The 17,000-nt window shown below is 47.3% G+C and overlaps 2 protein-coding genes across 2 annotated transcripts in view; one reads left to right on the forward strand and one right to left on the reverse strand.

The window, feature by feature from the left end:
- Window positions 1–7,084, reverse strand: ISCU (iron-sulfur cluster assembly enzyme). Its single transcript, XM_080650790.1, has 5 exons — window positions 6,869–7,084; window positions 4,947–5,060; window positions 3,765–3,875; window positions 1,862–1,940; window positions 1–508 (listed from the first exon to the last, which is right to left on the reverse strand). The coding sequence occupies exons 1-5, from the start codon at window positions 6,980–6,982 to the stop codon at window positions 423–425; spliced, it is 504 nt and encodes a 167-aa protein (XP_080506916.1). The 5' UTR covers window positions 6,983–7,084; the 3' UTR covers window positions 1–422.
- SART3 (spliceosome associated factor 3, U4/U6 recycling protein) overlaps window positions 6,308–17,000 on the forward strand; it is a 27,444-nt gene continuing 16,751 nt past the window's right edge. The window contains exons 1-5 of the mRNA XM_080650753.1: window positions 6,308–6,420; window positions 8,297–8,720; window positions 12,700–12,826; window positions 13,100–13,204; window positions 16,325–16,509. Coding sequence (XP_080506879.1) covers window positions 8,403–8,720; window positions 12,700–12,826; window positions 13,100–13,204; window positions 16,325–16,509 — 735 coding nt within the window. The 5' untranslated portion in view covers window positions 6,308–6,420; window positions 8,297–8,402. The remainder of the gene's footprint in view (window positions 6,421–8,296; window positions 8,721–12,699; window positions 12,827–13,099; window positions 13,205–16,324; window positions 16,510–17,000) is intronic.

Consider the following 17,000-nt stretch of genomic DNA (forward strand, 5'->3'; position numbering starts at 1 on the left):
TTGTCTCACATTCTTTAATTTATTATATATGTGCAGATCTGTTTTATGTACAATACTTGGTTCTATCAAACAATCATACAAGGCATTCTATTGGTAATCCTCCCCAAAATACATTCAGATAAAATAGATCTTTGTGCACTTCGTGGACTAGCAAAACTCAAGACTTACTGATTTCAGTTTTGAGGCTGTACACTCAATTCAAAATATACAGCATTAGGATTAAGGCGGTAAAGGTGGGCTGAAAGAAACCACAGGATTCGGAACTACTGAACTGTATTCTGCTTGCATCAGAGCCACAGTGTGAACAGCAAGTGTCATGCATATGGCCTTTCACTGCAGTGTGAGGAGCTTCCTGAAATCTAAGGTGACAGCACGGGGGCGGGCAAGCAGCTGAAGGCCCTGCTGGAGGCATCGCCACGGGCTCATTCCTTCTTCGCCTCTCCTTTCTTGGGTTCTTGCTTCAGTTTGTAATCAGCCAGGGCGGCCTTGATGGCATCTTCAGCCAGCACTGGAAGGACAGGAAGGAGAGAGAGCCTGAGTTTCTAGACAGAGAGAAACAGTCTTAGGAGTGGAGTTTCTAAGAGGCGAGGGCAGCGGTGTTGGGCAGGGCCTCATGGTTACCCAGGTTAGTTTCTGAGCCTCTGTGGATCGACTTTCTTTTCTGTAAAACTGGACAATCCTGCTTTTCTTGCTGGGACTGTGTGAGGACTTACTGTGTGGCTGGCACACAGTAGGGACACAACAAATATTCGTTCTCATCTGCTCACAGGAGAGACTGAAGTGAATGTAGTGGGTGCTGGTTAAGCTAGCTGGCATAACTTAGGTCATGTCATTTGTTGATAGGATGGTGTCGGCCACATTACTCTCTAGTGATCTTAAACTTGAACACTTACTTAGGAGTGAGGCTATGGAGGAAAATAAAAATCGAGAGGGCTGGAATGAGAGCAGAAAGCAAGCCAACAGCAGAGCCTCAGCTCAGGTCTCAGGACCCGAGAAGCTGGAAGGAAAGGCTGGGGTTTTTCTGAAGTGTGTGAAAATGTTTACAAGCTATGCCCTTTATTCATGGCTACTTGAAATTCCAACTCAAGTGGAAAGAACTTGGGTCTTAGCAGACTTCCTGAAGACTGCATCGGCGTGTCCCTGTCCCAGTTCTCGGCTCTCCTGTGAGTCCTCTCCTGGCAAGAGGTCCGGCTCTCTGCTGGTGTTTAACTAATTTGGTCAGTAAACCCCCATCAATCTGTTAGGAATGCTGTTTCTCATTGCCTCCTTTCCCAAGAAGGTTAAGAGGGAAATAGCTTTAAATTTAAGTCAGAGACTGAGCTGGAAAGCCAAGCATCAGTCTTCAGACATCTGGGCTTAGTCATCCCATGGACGCAGATGCAGAGCGATGTATGTGGACAGGAAGTGAGGAAATACACACGAACGGGGTTATGTGGAAGCCGAATTTTCTCCTCCGTGGCCCTCACTTTCCTGCAATGGGGTGGGAACAGCACAGATTCTGGAATCAGAGACTGGGGCGTAGATCCTGGCTTTCTCACTTAAGAACCGTGTGACCGGTGCTTTAACCTGAACCCGATCCCTCATCGTAAGGGGAGAGGAAATGGCACCTTCTGTGGCCTGGAGGATGCCGCTGAGGTTTACAAATGATGCTATGGAGTACTGAGCACGAGGCCTGGCACACACCACCTCCCAGAGGCTGTCCCGGCGATGGCTGAGGCTGTGGGCTCGAGTCCTCGAAAGGTTATAGACGGACTCCATGACCACAGAAGACTCGCCATTACTCTGTCACAAATGCAAGTTGACTCCATTACCAAATTCCTCCCAACTGTCCGGCCACTGGCCTTCAGGGGCAGAGACTTACTGGAGCAGTGCAGCTTCACGGGGGGCAGGCACAGCTCCTTGGCGATGTCTGTGTTCTTGATGGTCAAGGCTTCCTCCACCTGAGGCACATGGGAAAGACATGCAGTGTCACACGCAGTGTCAGCGATGCTCTGTCTTGAGGGACAGACAATACCCTCAGACAGAGGCCCTCAGGACAGGGTGAATGGGGGTGGTTTCCGTTAATAACCCCAAGCAAAGGACCTTCTCAGAACCCCACCCGGGTGTCAAGGCTGCAGGTGGGATTCTCGGGTAGGAAGTGTGCACAGCGGGGGGCTGGGGTGAGCAGGGCCAGCACAGACACTCTAGGAGCTGAAGAGAACCTGTGAGAAGTCTCTTAGGAATCAGATTTGCTGGAGGCCAGAAACATGAGTCTTTTTCTTTAAAAGGCAGTGACTTCCTATGCTGGTTTTGTGACTATCAGCTTCTCTGGTGTCCTTGTACCAAATGTTTAGAATAAGTCCCTTCAACTAGCAGTGCTGATGGCACTAGGCGGTCGGAGGGACGGACAGGCTGTGGCACTCCAGCACCGTGGCAGTGGCACAGGTGGGTGCTGGGCTAGGAGTTCCCTTTAGGCTCATCCTCTGCTGAAAGGAGATCAGCTCCGCCTGCCTGGGGCTCCGTCCAGAGTCCGAGGGCAGAACAAGACGCAGGTGGTTCCTTGCCCACCTCAAACAGTCCCAGCATCTTAAGGAAAGCCAGCTTGCCACACCTGTCCCCTAACTTCCCAATGCCACTAAGTCTACTCAATGATGACATAAGTTCTGTTCCTGGGAACTCAGATGGGAGGATGTCAAGGTCAAAGAAAGGTCCTCTTCCCCCATTTTCTGACCACAACTCACAGGCCCCTCAGGTCAGGTCCTGGGAGCACAGGTGCCTCATCTCTCCTTCCCCCCTTTCCCTGCAGACAGTTGGTGACAAATCACCGCAGAGCCACCTCCTGCCAGGTCAGGCCTGTGCTTCCTTGGCCCAAAGGTGCTTGCCAGCCAGAAGGCCCCGAGCCACGGAAAGCAGGTGGCGTGTGGCGTGGCATACGCTTTGCTGTCGAGCTGCCCAGCTCCCCGAGCACTCTTCTCTATAACCCTGAACTTGGTCCCTCGGGGCTACAAGGATGAGCAGCCTGCGGTTTAGCTTTTCTGAGAGGTTTGAATGACTAGATTTTAGAAAGTCCAGTTCTTTACTGGGCTTGGGACCTTCTACTTCTGCAGCTGCTGGGGAAAGAGGCGCTGGCAGAGAAAAGGATGGAAAAGATGTTCCAGCCTTTCTTTTCTCCACTCGGAGGGCCTGCGACCAGCCACCTGGGTCACTGTTTTGATGTGCTTGCCCACTCTGCCCCTCCCCTCGATGTGTGTTTGATTCTTCAAGCCCTCTGTCAGTACAGGCCAGTTTGTTATTCCATGAATCCTTAAAAGCCACCTGCAGTCCTACCCGAAACAGGATGGGAGGAAATAAACAAGAAAACAAACCACTTCACAACACTCCCTGACCTGACCGACACTCCTAAGAAATTACACCACCAGCAACCTTGGAGAAAGCTAAGGTTTCTTGTAAGTTCTATCTTGTTAGATAGAGAGGTGAAGATCTTTTTTCTATTTATTTAGGAAGAAAACATCACAGAAAACCCCAAATAAAAATGATCAACAACAACAACAACAACAACAAAAAACCCTAAACTAAAAAACACTTAACAAAACAATCCACTGTTCCAATGTGAAGAATTTAATAAAAATCTGGGTAGGAGAAATTAAAAAGAAATTCTCAGAATGTATTTTTAAGAAATCAGTTATTTCTGCCCCCCTCCACCCACTACTAGACCCTTCCCTTAACTGAGAGCCATGTTTGTGGAAAACGTGACTTGATTCTGTCAGGTTTGCGAGTGACCTTACCGTCTTTCCTTTCACCCATTCGGTGGCCAGCGAGCTGGAGGCGATGGCGGAACCACAGCCAAATGTTTTAAACCTGGCGTCCACGATCTTCCCCTTCTCATCCACCTGAATCTAGAAGAGACGGGTGGGGCTGTCTGTAGAAACGGCACTCACAGGGCTTCACAGGCTCTTCCCAAGACCTCGGTCTTGTTTCCACTTGAAGTTCTGGCATTAATGCCGATGTTTCCTGAGTTTGCTTTGTTTCGAAGAGCTCAGGGATGAAGAGTTAAACATAGACAATCGTATAGGCCTGCTGTACAGATTAGCTAAATCAGTGGTCGGCAAACCGCGGCTCGCGAGCCACATGCGGCTTTGGTCCCTTGAGTGTGGCTCTTCCACAAAATACCACGTGTGGGCACGCACGTACAGTGCAGTTGAAATTTCGTGGCCCATGAGCAGAAGTCGGTTTTTGGCTCTCAAAAGAAATTTCAATCATTGTACTGTTGATATTTGGCTCTGTTGACTAATGGGTTTGCCGACCACTGAGCTAAATAATACGCCCCTTTGAAGTTTTGGTTGTTGTTTTGTAACCCTCGCTTGCTTTTTGGCTATGACGTTCTGCTCATGGCTATCGTGTCAGTCTGCCCTGGAAACGCTGGGGGAGCCTATGCTCACGGTCTCTAGTTAATGCTTTTTTCTTGGACACCAAACTGCATATAGTGGTCCCGCCCTGCCCTGTTGCTGTTTTCTAAGATAGGTGGGAAGACTCTGGCACGCTACCCTCCATCTATGATGAAGCAGATTGTGAATGAAACTATGGTTTACCCAGCCTTCCTGTTGCCTTCAGTTTGGGGGAAGTCTGATTGATTGGATTTCTTATCTCACAGGGGATGGCTAGCTCAACGGCTGTGGTTTTCCTTTGGTAAAACTCACAGAACCTTTTACTTAACTGATGCTGGAATTTAAGCTGATGCAGTGAGCAGCACAGCATGATCAGTTTACTGTATCGGAAAGGGTCAGCACAGTGTACCAGCAGGAGCGCTAGGACAAGCTCTGCTCCGATCGTGTACAACCCGCCTCATCCCGCCTCACAGGAGTCCAATTGGAGACCAAAGGAGATGGTGTACGCAAGTGCTCTGTGAACTATTTAGCATTGTCGGCCAACAGATTCCCATTCCCATTCCAGATGAAAACCAGCTGTACCTGTAATTTCATCACATCGCCACATGCTGGAGCCCCCACCAATCCAGTCCCGACATTTTTAGATGTCTTGTCAAGAGATCCCACGTTTCTGGGATTTTCATAATGATCGACAACCTGAAATGAGAGTTAAGAGAAATCATGATCCCCCTTTTTTTGGTCTCGACTTAATGGTAAGCACCAAGTCAGCAACCTGAACTTGGTAGGCAATCACTAAATGCCACATTTTACCTGGGTGGGAAGGCTTACGCTCGGGTCAACGAGAACCATTTGTGACCCAAAGTCTTTTTGCGTCTCCTTTCCAACGACCTTAAGAGATTTGTGATACTGGAGGAAAATCATGTCTTCGTTCCACAGGCTTTTTAACCACCTATAACTAGTGGACCTTTACCCACCTAAATGGCCAGCTTTGGGCTCAAATGGCATTTTTGTTATTTCCAAATACAGTCTCTTCTCGAAGGATAATAACTATTCAAAAATTCTAAAAGTAGCCGAAACCGGTTTGGCTCAGTGGATAGAGCGTCGGCCTGCGGACTGAAGGGTTCGATTCCGGTCAAGGGCATGTACCTTGGTTGCGGGCACATCCCCAGTGGGAGGTGTGCAGGAGGCAGCTGATCGATGTTTCTCTCTCATCGATGTTTCTAGCTCTCTATCCCTCTCCCTTCCTCTCTGTAAAATATCAATAAAATACATTTTAAAAAATAAATAAAGTTAAAAAAAATTCTAAAAGTAACTGTGATCCATAAATTGAAGGCTTTCCCAGAAGCCTCGAGGAGACTGCTACAGGGAAACAATGCTGTGAAACGTGTCCAAGTGGGTACGATGATAAAAATCACAGTCCCATCACTATTCCAGGGCCCAGAAACCTCCCCGGTGCAGCAGCGCACCCCGGTGGCCAGGAGGCTGCCAGCCCGAATCCACCCAGCGGGCACTGTCAACAAAACACACCCCTGGGTGGGGGCGGAGCCAAGTCCTGAAGCCAGGAGAGAATAAATGTTTATTCAAACCGGCACACGGAAGGCTCTAATAACCTTGAGATTTTTTTTTTTTTTTTTTACCAGTTAGCCTAAGTGTACGATCGTCCGGTCCCCCTCCCCGCATCGTTCCGACGAGGATGTCGACTCCAAGCCCAAGGACCTACAAGGTAATATCCAATCTGTACTGTTTGTCCCCAAGTTGATTTACCACATTCTTTAGTGAGTTGTGTCCGAGTGCTACAGTCTCCTGACCAAGGGACTTCACACGCCTCCCCCCCCCCCACCCCGCCCCGTCCCCAAGGCAAGGGCTGCAAATTACACACCCATCCCTATGCCCCGCCCCAAACAAAACACGAAAATAAACACATGACTGTGTATTGGCTCCCTGGGAGGCTCGGAGCTCCTACAAGAACCACCACAGCGGCACCTAAAAGGTCTCTCTGTGCTAGGCACCCTGCCGAGGCCTCCGCGAGCATCACCGTGTGTAGGGGGCTGCCCAGGTACCCACTTTACAAATGGGGAGGCAGGTTCGGCGAAGGACAGCGACTTTCCCAAGGTCACTTGGCCAGGGCACCGTTCCAGGAGTCAGTCAGGCTGCCAGGTCCTAACAGGACCCTCCGTCCTGGGCTCTTAGGATGTTCAAGGGCTGGGATGCATGACGTCGCAGCCAGCGGCAGGGCCCACGGACAGTTCTTTTTATTTCATGCGCGATTAGTGTCACTGCGCAGCGAGGCAAGTGGAGGCAGTGTCACGTGAGGGGGGCGATCCCTCCATCCAGGGCCGGGCGCCATCCCCACCCCGGGCCACAGTGGGGGCTCCCAAAGCGGCACAGAATCCCGCGGCCACTCCTCCCTAAGCTGGGCTTCTGTCCGGCACCAGCACCCACCAGTCCCCTCGACGGTCCCCGTACTCCCGCCCCGATCGCTGCGGACCCCGCGCATCCCCTACCTTCTTGTGATAGAGCCGGGCGGGAGCTGACAGCTCCCGGGCCGGTAGGCGCGGGGTCTGGAGCAGCAGGGCTGACGCAGCCCGCCTCAGACGGCCCGCTCCAGTCGCCGCCATCTTGCCGATTTGCGCCTGCGTAGGGCGCCAGGCCGAGGGGAGGGGCGCGCCTGTACGACGTCACCGCGATTGCGTGCCTGAGCCCTCACGCTCCGGGCACGTGTCCCGCACGTGTCCGCGCTTGGACCACGCCCCTCCGGGGAGGCGGGGCGCGGAGCAGGGAGGTCTGAAGTGCAGGAGGGCTTGTCCTTGGTGCTGGGTTCTGGATGTAAGAGGGTCTCAGGCTGGAGTGCGGGACTCAGGTTTACGTCCACCAAGCCCACCGCCCGAAAACGGCGCAGAGGGTCAACCAGTCCATCTTTCTTTACCCTGATGTGCAGCTAAGGGCTTTTCGGTTCCGAGCCGTTTAGTAACTTACCCAGGGTTGCTCAGAGTTAGATGCACTTGGGATTCAGATTCAGACAAACTGAGTTAGAATCCCGGCTTTGCTCCTTCCTGGTTGTGTGACCCTAGGCAAATGACATTAGCTCTCTAAGCCTCGATCTTTTGTAATATGTAATTCAAGGACAGTTTTTTCATTCATGGGCAAATAACCTACTATGAGTCAAGGCGCTAAACGAGGCTTTGAGAATCTAACGGAAAGGAAACCAGACCTGCCTCATTAAACTTACTGGTGAAGGAAAAAAGCAATAAGTAAACACACCAAATATTCCCCTACCTCAAAATGGGAAGCTTAATTAAGAAGGAAACGAACACCCTGTCCTGATTTTTAAAAAATGTATATGTCTATGTTATCTATTTCTGTATAAACAACAGTAAACTCAACTTATATGACAATATCTGGCAATTGAGAGTTTCTAATTAAATGCCTAGTAATGTAATTTATTAATGTTGGTGTGCAGAATAAGATCTTATAAAACGAGAAAACTCACGTGTGTCTTTAACGCCTATTAAGCATCAGGCATTACATAAAAGGGGAAGAATCTTTTTGGGAAATGTGTTTTTCTCATGAATGGTGCATTCGATCCCTGAGGACCTGGGGTTTTCTCTGCATTTGAGGGTCAGCTGGTGGGGATACTTGAACCACGCGCCAGGTCACACTAGACAGTAAGGTATTTATTCCCAGAATCATTTTGACCTTCTCAAGATGGCGCCAAACCCTTAACTACAGTCATCACGCTCACTCCCGGATTTCCTCTAATGGCCCCACTTCCTGTCCAAGGACCCCATTCTGTCCGAAGTTGAGACGGAACACATGCCGTGTTAGGGAGGTTGTTTTTTTCTCAAGAGAACTTTCACAAGTGTATAAAAATAACATGATTTGCGTGTATTTAGAGGTTTTCCCGTCACCTGAAGCTCATATTTTCCTTTCAGGCTGCAAGACAGCGAGGTTTTTGGTCAGGCGCGCGCCGCGGACAGCTTCTACCTCAGGGGGCCTTAGGCGGCCCAGGGAAAACCCGGGAGTCGCTGGAAACGCAAGATGGCGACGGCGGCCGCAGCATCGGCTTCGGAACCGGAGACCGATCCCAAGGCGGGGCCCGAGGCTGAGGGCGAGGAGGACGAGGTGAAGGCGGACCGGACTAGGAGCAAGGTGTTAACGCGCGCTGTGGCCACTGCGACCTACAAGACCATGGGGCCAGCGTGGGACCAGCAACAGGAGGAAGGCGTGAGCGAGAGCGATGGAGAGGAGGAGCTCGCCATGGCCTCCTCGGCGGAGAGTTCCCCCGGCGAGGACGAGTGGGAGTACGACGAAGAGGAGGAGAAGAACCAGCTGGAGATTGAGCGGTTGGAGGAGCAGGTGCGCCCGGGGGTGGGCAGCGGGGTCCCCTTCTTCCCCAGGTTCCCAGGCCTGACCCTCCTCCCGGGCCCGGAGCGGTAATAAAGCCGCCGGGGCAGCAAACCCGCTATTCATCACCGTAGCTCCCAGCGTTTGGGACGCTTGCCTGGGGCTGTGCAGGCGTTATCCCATTGCATCCTCCCAACGACCCAGGGAGGCGGTAGTGTGTCCCCCGTTTTACCGAGGAAACGGAGGCTCTTCGTGGAGGGAATTCTCTGGCTCAAGGTTACACTTCCTGCAAGTGGGGAGTCAGGTCTTGCACTTGGAACCGACCCCACACCTCCGACTCCTAACCACACCGGGAAGCTATGCCCAGCAGCAGAAATACAATTCTCTTCGCCAGAGAGTTATTTTCCTGTAGGAACGGTGATGAAGGACGATGTGGTAGGAAATGCGATATTGACCTTGAGGACGGTCATAGAAATGGAAAGGTGGGGTTTTCAGCTAAGGCCCCAGCTGTAGAAGGTCCCCAGCTGTGTGTGCTTGGCCGCATTTCTTCGTGTCTTTGAGCCTCCGCTTCCTCGTCTGTAAATTGGGCGCAACACTTCCGTGTCGTGTAATTGCGATAGCAATGACAGTCAGCTGTCCCGCACCTCGTAGAAACGTGGTCTCTATCTAATCTTTTAACTCCGGTGTAATCCAGAGTACCAGCAGGAGACTTAAATTAGATAATTTGCGGGAAGATTAATAAAGGGACTGTGTGTTTGTAAAGGGTGGGCAGGGAAATCGGGAGGGAAGGTTAGTACCCCAGGGCTAGTCACAGCAGGACCTGTGTCCATCTTAAGGCCTTAAGAGGGGAGGGGGGGTGTGGATAGGGCGCCTGAGAGGAGCCAAGGCCTTTGGTCAGGGGGTGCAGCCCTGGTTTCCAATCAGGGGCCTGGGTGGGAGGAGGAATACCCTGGCCTGCCTTTCTACCTCGCATCTGCTGATGCCTGCTGCTGGGCAAACCCTGCTGAAAGAGAGAACCAGAGACCCAGAAACCTATCTATGTGGTCCACGCGGGGGGTGGGGGGGTGGTGCCTGAATTTTAGCACATTCTTTTTCACGTGCAAGTTATTTCAGTCTCAGAGCCTATGGTGTCCCAGCTGGTAAAACCAGGGTTGGTTGTAGCTTCCCCCCATCCCCACACGCAGGGCTATTGTGGACCTTAAGTGACACAGTGTGTGTAAAACTGCTGGCAGAGTTTGACACACAGTAGGTGCCATCCAAGGCCTGCTCCTTTCTCCTTTCCCTGCCTTTCCCGTGAGTAGCATGTGTCACAGCCTCTGTTATTTCCCCACCCCCCGCTCCAGGTCCAGTGTGTGCCATCAGGGAGTTAGGAAATCAGTTAGATCACTCTGTGCACTGGCGAAGCTGCCTCCTTATTGAGAGCATCCTTTGTTGCTAATGAAGTTCTGAGACCGGAATAGACCTGCCTGTGTGCTCACTCACTTGTCAGTGCTGAGTGAGCTCTGTGAAAATGTCTCTTTTCTAAATGCATCTCAGCATGCATTTCATGTACAGACTTTCAGAGCATCTCCTATACATGCTGTCGTCATTGTTTGGGTCTAGAAATCAGACATTTAGACCAAAAATCACCTTAGAGGCAGTTCCTCTACTTCGTGTCTTTTATACCTTTTTCTCCTGAATTACACATGGTGCTCATGTGAGGGATATTTGCACAGGCCTTCCTCACATTAACCAGTAAGGACTCTCCCACCCTCTCCATGCTCAGAAAACACATTCAAACCCAGGTAGCTGTGAGTTGGTGGGGGACAGGGAGAGCCTAGAATGTTCTTTAGTGAGGAAAGCACATCTTTCACAAACGTAACTTTTTAAAAGTTACTTGTTTGCCACACTTGACAGTCAGTTTTGACCCGTCAGTGTCGTGACAGCCACTCGAGAACCAGAGGTTCGCTCCAGCCCCTTCCTGGTGCAGGTGAGGACACCGAGAATCAGGGGAGACAGAGGTTTGTGTCCTGGCCTAGTCCACCCCTTTTTCAAACCATCACATAATCATGGGGTGGGTTCCGCTTGTCAAGCTTTATAAATCACGTGTAAGAGAACCTTGCTACAAGTCTTTTAAGGTTTTTGAAAGAATTAGGTCATATTCTTATCTGTTATTGGTTCTTCTTTATCTTTTTGTGTGAGTTGATACATACAAGCACAGTTCACATCTGTAAATGGTAAAGGATGGTAATCAAATGAGCACCACTTACCCCATCACTCGTCTGCGGGCTGGAACTGCACGGGCACTGCTGCATGTGCTGTGGGCGTCTCCCCTGGCCCCGTCCTGCCTTGCCCCTTCTCCCTTGTCCCCTCCTAAAACCCAGGTAACTACGTTCTTGAATCTTGGGCGTTTCCTCTCTTGGAAAACATACAGTTTTGTCACTCAGGTATGCATCCGTAAGCAATGTGTTGTCCACTTCCGTTTGTTTCTGAGCTTTTAAAAAAGTACGTCATGTTCGACATAATCTTCTGGGACTGCTTTCCACCCAGCAGTGGGTTCTAAGATTTGTCCATGTTGTCATTGCAGTTTATTCATTTTGACAACTGTCAGCTCAGTTCTAGCATTTGGATTGCTATAGTAGTCCCCCCTCGACTCCCCGTTGCAAACAGGCTACAACAAAACATTGTTTCTGTTGAACTGTGCTACTGTGGAACATGTCTAAGAGTTTCTCTGCATTGGTGTTTTTCAATTTATTTTTTTGCATTTATTTTTTTGCATCGGTGTTTTTCAAATTGGGGTCATGGCCATGGGTCATGAATTCAGTTTATTTGACTTTCCTGGTATTTATGTTTTACCACTGAGTGAGGTGTGGAAATTTGCCTTCCGTTTATGCTCTTTTGCCATCCCTGCTTTTTAAATACTGTTTTGGGTTTCAGACAGTCTTAAAACGTTTGCTATTACATACAATTTAGAAGACACAGAAGGAGAAGGATAAGTTACACTTACCCACTTTTCTGCTCTTTCTTGTTCTTTCTCCTTGATGCCAAGATTTCTTTAATCATTTCCTTCCTGTTTGAAGAACTTCCTTTAGCTATTCTTTAAGAGTCTTAAGTCAGATAGTAACACATTCTTATAGTTTCCTTTTGTCTCAGATGTATGATAGCTTTTTAAGCACTTATTTTAATTTATTGTTTTAATTTTTAGTTTGAAAAGTTTCAGGTATAGAAATAGATCTTTATGTGCTTATTACTCAGCTTCAACAGATATCAATCTGTTGTCATTCTTATTTCTACCAATAGGGATCTTTTTATTATTTAGTAGAAGAAAAGAGCTATTACCTATGAACCTGGCATATGCTAAAGCACATTACTAAATTATGTTTAAAATTCTCACAAGAACGTTATGGGTCAGAAAACAGTGATTTCCCCATTTTTTAAAGAAATATATTTTATTGATTTTTTACAGAGAGGAAGGGAGAGGGATAGAGAGTTAGAAACATCGATGAGAGAGAAACATTGATCAGCTGCCTCCTGCACACCTCTCACTGGGGATGTGCCCGCAACCAAGGTACATGCCCTTGACCGGAATCGAACCTGGGACCTTTCAGTCCACAGGTCGATGCTCTATCCACTGAGCCAAACCGGTCAGGGCTGATTTCCCCATTTAAAGGTAAGGAAATGGAGGCTTAGGAAAGTTAATAACATGCCTAAGGCCACACTCTGATTTATTTGTTTCATTGGAATGTTTCCTGTATTTCAGAGAGAACCAAGTGTGTGCTGACGGGAATTGTGACGGACTTGAGGGAACTTTATGGTTATAAAAAGCCTCTTGTATTGATCTTTTTCTTCCTTTTCCTGAGGATAAAGGTTTCATTTCTGTTTCAGAGGCTCTCCCAGGTAGCACATTTATTTTGTTTGTGACAGACGTGTGCATTGTCACCAATGGTAAAAAAAGCTAAGTTATTTTGATGATGGCATTTTAAATTTCAACTGCTCTTTCTTTCCCTTTTAGCTGTCTATCAACGTCTATGACTACAACTGCCACGTGGACCTGATCCGGCTGCTGCGCCTGGAAGGGGAGCTCACCAAAGTGAGGGTGGCCCGCCAGAAGATGAGTGAGATCTTCCCTTTGACAGAAGGTAACACCTCACCAGCCAGGCTGCTTTTATAGACACAGAATTTGCAAACCATGAAGTGCCCAACAGCTGTAGAGTATTATGATTTTAGTGATTTGATCTTATCTGGGGCCATAAACTTCTGTGCTTGGTGCAGGCTTTAAGAATTGAGTTGTGACCTGGCCAGGTTGTGTAAGATGATGAAACGCTTGCCTGCTGATGACTATCAGTACATTACTGCTTTCAGACCGCCCTCTGGGGAGGGAGGTGGTAACGCAGGAGGCTGTTGTCTTGTAGAGCTCTGGCTGGAGTGGCTGCACGACGAGATCAGCATGGCCCTGGACAGCCTGGACAGAGAGCACGTGTACGACCTCTTTGAGAAAGCCGTGAAGGATTACATATGTAAGTTCCCCGTGGCGGTTTCCAGAGCGCCCGGCAGTGTCACCTGCATCAGTCTCTGCTGTCTGGATCGTGTTGTGAAATGCTGTTGCCCAGAAGACAGCATTCGTCTAGCAGTTAGGAAGATTGAGTTCAGCTGTTATTGTTGTTGTCTGTGGTCTTCAGTTGAAGATACTTGGTTTTAAGACATAGGCATACCTCACTGTATTGCACTTAGCTTTATTGCATCTCACAGATGCTATTTTTGTTTGTTTGTTACAAATTGAAAGTTTGTGGCAACCCTATGTTGAACAAGTGTATCAGCACCATTTTCACCAACAGTCTCAGATGAGAGCTAGCATTTTTTAACAATAAAGTTTTAAAAAATTAGGGTATGTACATTTTTTAAGACATACTGCTATTGCTCACTTAATGGACTATAGTATAGTGAAAACATAACTTTTATGTGCACTGGGAAACCAATAATTGGTGTGACTGGCTTTATTTCAATATTTGCTTCGTTGTGGGGGGTCTGGAACCGAACCTGCAATATTTGAGGTCTGACTGTACAAGTAGAAGAAATATTTAAGTAAGTGGATGAATATACTCACACCCAGCATTTATCTGGCAGGAAGAATTTACATGGTAGTTACAGATGACTAAAGGTCACCTTTTATACATTGAATAGATTTTTAGAAGTTTTGGACAGAATTTTTATTTTTCTTATTAAAAACCTTAAAATTTCGTATTTTGAAATAATTGTGTATTTATAGGAAATTACAAAAGTAGTACAGAGAAGTCCTATGTACTTATTTCGTCCAGTTTTCCCCAATGTCTTATAACAATAGTACAAAATCAAAACAAGGAAGTTGACCTTGGTGCAAGTGTGTGTGTAGTTCTGTAGATTTTACCGTGTAGCTTCCGGTAGCCACCACTGCATTCGAGGTACAGACCCTCCCCACCACAGAGCTCCCTGGTCTCCTGGTGCTGACCGTTCAGCAGTGCAAGTGAATGGATGCCTGACTTCCCCTTAAGTCCTTTTACCCTCCCCTGTTAATGGTTAATTCTCTAAATACTGTCTCTACATACATTGGGGAGCACATCAGTGCTGTGGACAAAATGCTTTAAAAAACATTAAAAATCCCCCCTCGCCCCCGCCCCTTTAATTAAGCCCTTCTTCCCCATCTGATTTTCCTCAGTCTCCACTCTGGGCATTTCCCCTTGAGAGCAGTGTCAGCACTTGGTAGGTAGACTGCCCGGAGGGGGAGGATTTTCTGTGTACCCTTACCAGACTTGAAGAATATAAACTTTTTTACTTTTTATAATTCAAATAATGAAAATAATAGGTGTTTGGTGAATATAAAATTATACTGAATGTGCCTTTAAAAGCTATCCTGTGTCTTTGCTCAGATGGTGCTGGCCCTGTGGCCTCTTAGAATCTCTGCGTTCCAAATACATGATGTTCCCTTGTTTTCTGCTGGTCCTGTTACCCCTTTCTTAACGTCTCAGAGTCATTAACAGCACCAGCTCTCTCTCTACAAGGATCTTTTGTCCTTCCCCAGACGGCCCCTGATGGTTTTCGGTCCCTTAGGGTTTGCAGTCCTCCCTGCCGTCAGGCCTCCGCTGTCACTTAGTGCTGATGACAGCCTGCCTGCCCTTCCACCAGCTGCTCCAGGGCTGCTGTGGGTCAGGGACTAGCTAACCACGCTCCTTAGAGGATATCTCATAAGTAGTTTCGAATGGGACCCCAAGGGGTCCTTGTGTTATTTCCGGGAGCTTCAGTGTGTGCAAATTGTCACTTGTTTTGAATGTTCAGAAGCCACTTTGCCTGCTTTTTATTTTGTTGTCCTTTTTATTTATTTTTTCTATTCTTTGCATTTTAGTTTTTAACTATGTTTTTTCATATTTGAAGATGCCAAGGATGGCCTTCCTGTATTTCTCAGCATGCACTCAGTAGTGATTTCTGGGGGTGGTCGATGCTCCAGTAGTCGAAGATGGCTCGGCCCTCTGGCTCCTCAGAGGTTTTGAAAACCAGGTTCCTGGCTCTTGGAGGAGCCTTGTGCGGAGGCTTCATGCCTGCTTTGGAACTTGGGATCCAGTGACACCTTCCTTTGTGTGTCTCTCAGAGTCATTGTGGGCTCCGTACGCTTGGGTTTTCTGAGTTAAAATGCTGTTTATAATATTTGTCCCTATCTAGGTTATTTAAGTGTTGAGAGGGGCCATGATGTAATCTGTTGAAAATTACCTTCTCTGAGAGGAGGAACCGTTTCACAGACCATCTGTAAACTTGACCTCCCCTCACTCAGGCCTTCACCTCCAAGAGCTAGCTCATTTCCATTTTTATTTTGCAGCCCATCTGCCAGGTCTTTATTGATGCATGAAACAGAGTGGCTAAAGCTTTGGCTAAGTTCTTGAAATAAACCTACTTCATGAAAAAGCAAGCCTCGGGAAAACAGTCATCCTCAAATTGGCTTCTGTACCTTTCTGGTATTTTTATTTTACAAAGTTAGTGTATAGGCTTCTGAAATTATTTTCAGGTCTTTGAAAAGTACAGGCAAACCATGTACAGTAAGAATTGATGCATTCATAAAGATCTTAATTCATTGGTCTTAAAGTTGTGGGAGTGAGTATATAAAAATTTAAAAAGAGTGTAAGGAACAAAGCAACCAAGCCTTTTTTTGTTGTCATTGTTTAAAAATTATTAAAAATACAGATTTAAAAATAGATTTCTATTAATAGTATTGCAGCTTTTAATTTTTTTCTTTCACTTTGAAAAATTTTAGGTTTTGAAATCTTTCTGAAGATGGACTCAGATTCTTAACTGTTTTCATTGAAATCTATCACTGAGTTCCTTCAATTTAATAAATAAGCTTTGTGATCATGGTCTTTTTACATATTACCACTTGGCATATACTGTTTATTCAGCAGCATCTCAACGAATACACCTGCTAGGAACATTGTTTAGGTATACTTTGTTTTTAGCCTGCAGCATTAGAACAGGTGAATTGGGATGCTTATTGATGATGCTGTTACCTTTTTGCATGAATGAGGACTTTTTTGGTGGGCACATTTCTTTTGTTATGCCTCATTTTTGATATTTGGGTATTTCATGTTGTGAACTAATAGAACTCTTCTCATTTTTAGGTCCAAACATTTGGCTAGAGTATGGCCAATACTCAGTTGGTGGGATTGGTCAGAAAGGTGGCCTTGAGAAAGTCCGCTCCGTGTTTGAAAGGGCTCTCTCGTCTGTCGGTTTACATATGACCAAAGGACTGGCCATCTGGGAGGCTTACCGGGAGTTCGAAAATGCGATTGTGGAAGCTGCCCGGGTGAGTTCCCTGTCTCCGTGACCTGTGCTTGCCTTTGAATAGTCGGGCTGTCTCTGTAAGTGCTCTTGGAGGGACATAGTTAATAAAATGGACTTCGCCAATTCCTTAGTGTGCGGGCAGATAAGAATGATTCCTTTACTATAAAGCACATGACCCTGCAATTTGTTCTCGATACTTAAAAATACTGTTTCAGTTACTGATTTCAGAATAAAATACAAAAATAACCATGTCACTACCCCTTCCACATCCCCTCCCCCCAAAAATGTCCAGTAGTAACTGTGAGAGATTTGACCCCATCAGAAATGCAATTTTTAGACTATAACTTGCAGAATTTTACCGTCCCTCTCCACTGTGTTTGTGTGGGTGCACACATAGTTATTGATACGTAGTGAAGCCCTCTAATAGGTAGGTCGTTATTGTTAAAGTAGCCCAGTTCATTCTTGAAAAATCAGCAGTGCTGCCTTCATCTTTACCAAGACATTACCTCATGT

This window comes from Plecotus auritus, assembly GCF_963455305.1.
Source record: "Plecotus auritus genome assembly, chromosome: 13".
NCBI lineage: Eukaryota > Metazoa > Chordata > Mammalia > Chiroptera > Vespertilionidae > Plecotus > Plecotus auritus.